The following is a 2,519-nucleotide window of genomic DNA, read 5'->3' on the forward strand; positions in this document are numbered from 1 at the left end:
AGAGTCACGGAGTACCTTGATCTAAGGGGCAAAACAGTAATCGCGCCAATCATTTTATGGTTATTTCTCTTGGTGGTATTTTGATATTCCCACCGTAACCTCTGGTTCGTACTGCTCTCGTTTCCGTCCGTGAACGCCGCCGCCACTGCGATCTGCTCCGCCTGCCGCTGCCGCCATGCTTGTGTCCTCCACAATCAGATCGGACGTTGGCACGTTCTAATCTCTGAACATAATGGACGGATTTGTGAAGCCCAGTAATGCATCCTGGACCTGGAGGAATGCAGCGGATGGATAGACAGGTCTCAGGCTTTTCACTAGAGGATGCACCAGCGGAGAATCAATGGAGACATCCTAGGTGCAGATTGCCACGGGCGACGACAACAATTCTGATGGAGTGAAGAGAAATCTTGAATCTGGCTGGCGGCGGCGAAGCCTTTTTTTTTTTGACGGCCTCACCGCTGAATGTAGGATCGATCGACAGCCTTTTTCTTCCAAACTGAACGATCGGCCTCTATTATGGAAATCCCAAAATACCATTCATAAAATGTCTAAGTTACCCTTCATCATGGACGGCCAGATATGTTTGGTACTCCGGTTAATGCCATGGGAGTACCAGGGTACGGTAAAAAAGCTCATGTATGAACGCCTGCATCTGTACTATGTTAAAAAACACACCAAAACTGCATTATATTCCCTTTTCATATCAGGAGAGAGCCCACACTGGTCCAGAGAAGTACAAGCTTGGCGCCAATGTCATGTCATGAGCGTCTCTTAAGATGATGTGAAGGAACCATCAGTTCTGACTGAATTCAAACCCAAATATTGACGCTTCAAAACGTACACAACCGACGATTTCCACAACCATTCCTCAATGCTAAAGAACCTAATGCTCGAAGATAGCTATCTAGTCCAGCTGAACTCTGGAACGAACGAGACCGGACGACCAACAACAACAGGCAAGAAAGAAAAACACAAACAGTGATCAATCCATCGTCTTCTAGCCATCGCCATTTTTCTGGATGCAGATTTCAGAATCAGATGGAGTGATGACTCGAGCACCATGAACTGGAGGCCGAGGTCGTCATGTCGTCGGAGGCGCCGAGCAGCTCCTCGAGGTATTCTGCGCCGAGGTCCTCAAGCTCCATCACGCCCTCCGGCCGGCCCGTCCGTACGGCCCTGCAAGTCTTTCGTGTTGTAGACGCCCGCCTATGCATGGAGTGGCGCCGCTTCAGCGCCAGCACGGGTGACAACCCGTCGGCGCGGCCGCACACGTCGTCCCCTGCGCCCTCGAGCGAGCGCCGGACATGGTCGGCGGGGAAATTGAGCACGGCGGCGCCGCCCCGCATGGCGAAGGCGGCCTGGTCGTACGCGAGCGCCGCCTCCTCCGGGCTGTCGAACGTGCCCAGCCACACCCGGACGCCGTCGCGCGTCGAGTCCCGGATCTCCGCCGCGAACTTGCCCCACGGCCGCTTCCGCACCCCGCGGAACGCGCGCCCACTGCCGCCGACGGCCACCTTGACCTCCTCCTCTTCGCTGGCCTCTCGCTTCACGGCCGTTGCCGCCGTCGTGGTGGGAATGGGCGCTGACGCGGTGTGCATGGCCTCCTGCTGGTGCTGGGAGAGCATGTCGAGCAGGAGCATCTCGTCGGCGTCGCTGGCGTCGAACGGGAGCAGAGGCGGCGGCGTGGCCGGGGCGTGGTGGTGCCATGGCGCAGTGTCGGCGGAGCCGGTGGAGGAGCCTGGCGAGTGGAGGGATGCTGCTGCTCTGTGGTGGTTCTGCGTGGTCATGGCGCGGCGCGCCAAGAAGTTGATGACGCCGGTGGTGAGCCGGGGCGACGTGGAATAAGAGGAAGCTGTGCTGCTTGGATCAGACATAGATGTCGAGTTGGAAGTTCTGGAAGTGCGCCTCCATGGGTTTTATACTGGTACCGGTGGCGGCTGGCTTCCTCGTTCGTTGAGAATGAATGAAGCAGGGGAGGGCAGAGCTGGAATTATAGGAAAATGCTCTGTTTCCTGGTTTCCTTCCCTAACAGATAATTGTGATAGCGATATATCCTATTGTATTTATGATGATACGAATAATTTGTGGAAAATGATTAGAATCATCTGGCCGACTCTATGCTCCACGTCCGCAGCGTCGAGAGCCAACCATGTATCAGTCTAGTGCCACGCACCGCAATTCAAGATTTTGCAACATCGTTCATGTTTCCGAAATACGGTGCAGTTAATGTCTTTTGCAGCATAAACTCTGTTATTAAAAAAAACTGTAACACAAGCTCTGTTGCAAAAAAAAACTGCTACATAATCTCTGTTGCAAAAAAATAAATCTACAACATAACCTTTGTTACAAATATTTTCTGCACATGACCTCTGTTGCAAAAAAATTCTGCAACATAACGTATGTTGCAAAAGTGAAGAACGACTCGGGCACTCGGCGCTAGATTTGTGTATATTTGCATATTAAACATCCAAGATTAATACTATAATAGCATGGAATGACAAAAAATTATAGATACGTTG

At 52.4% G+C, this 2,519-nt stretch overlaps 1 protein-coding gene across 1 annotated transcript; it reads right to left on the reverse strand.

Moving 5' to 3' along the window:
- Positions 1–247: 247 nt before the first annotated feature.
- LOC109740845 (ethylene-response factor C3) lies at positions 248–1,880 on the reverse strand. Its single transcript, XM_020299892.4, has one exon. The coding sequence runs from the start codon at positions 1,872–1,874 to the stop codon at positions 1,035–1,037; it is 840 nt and encodes a 279-aa protein (XP_020155481.1). The 5' UTR covers positions 1,875–1,880; the 3' UTR covers positions 248–1,034.
- Between the last annotated feature and the right edge of the window lie 639 nt (positions 1,881–2,519).

This window comes from Aegilops tauschii, chromosome 2, assembly GCF_002575655.3.
Source record: "Aegilops tauschii subsp. strangulata cultivar AL8/78 chromosome 2, Aet v6.0, whole genome shotgun sequence".
NCBI lineage: Eukaryota > Viridiplantae > Streptophyta > Magnoliopsida > Poales > Poaceae > Aegilops > Aegilops tauschii.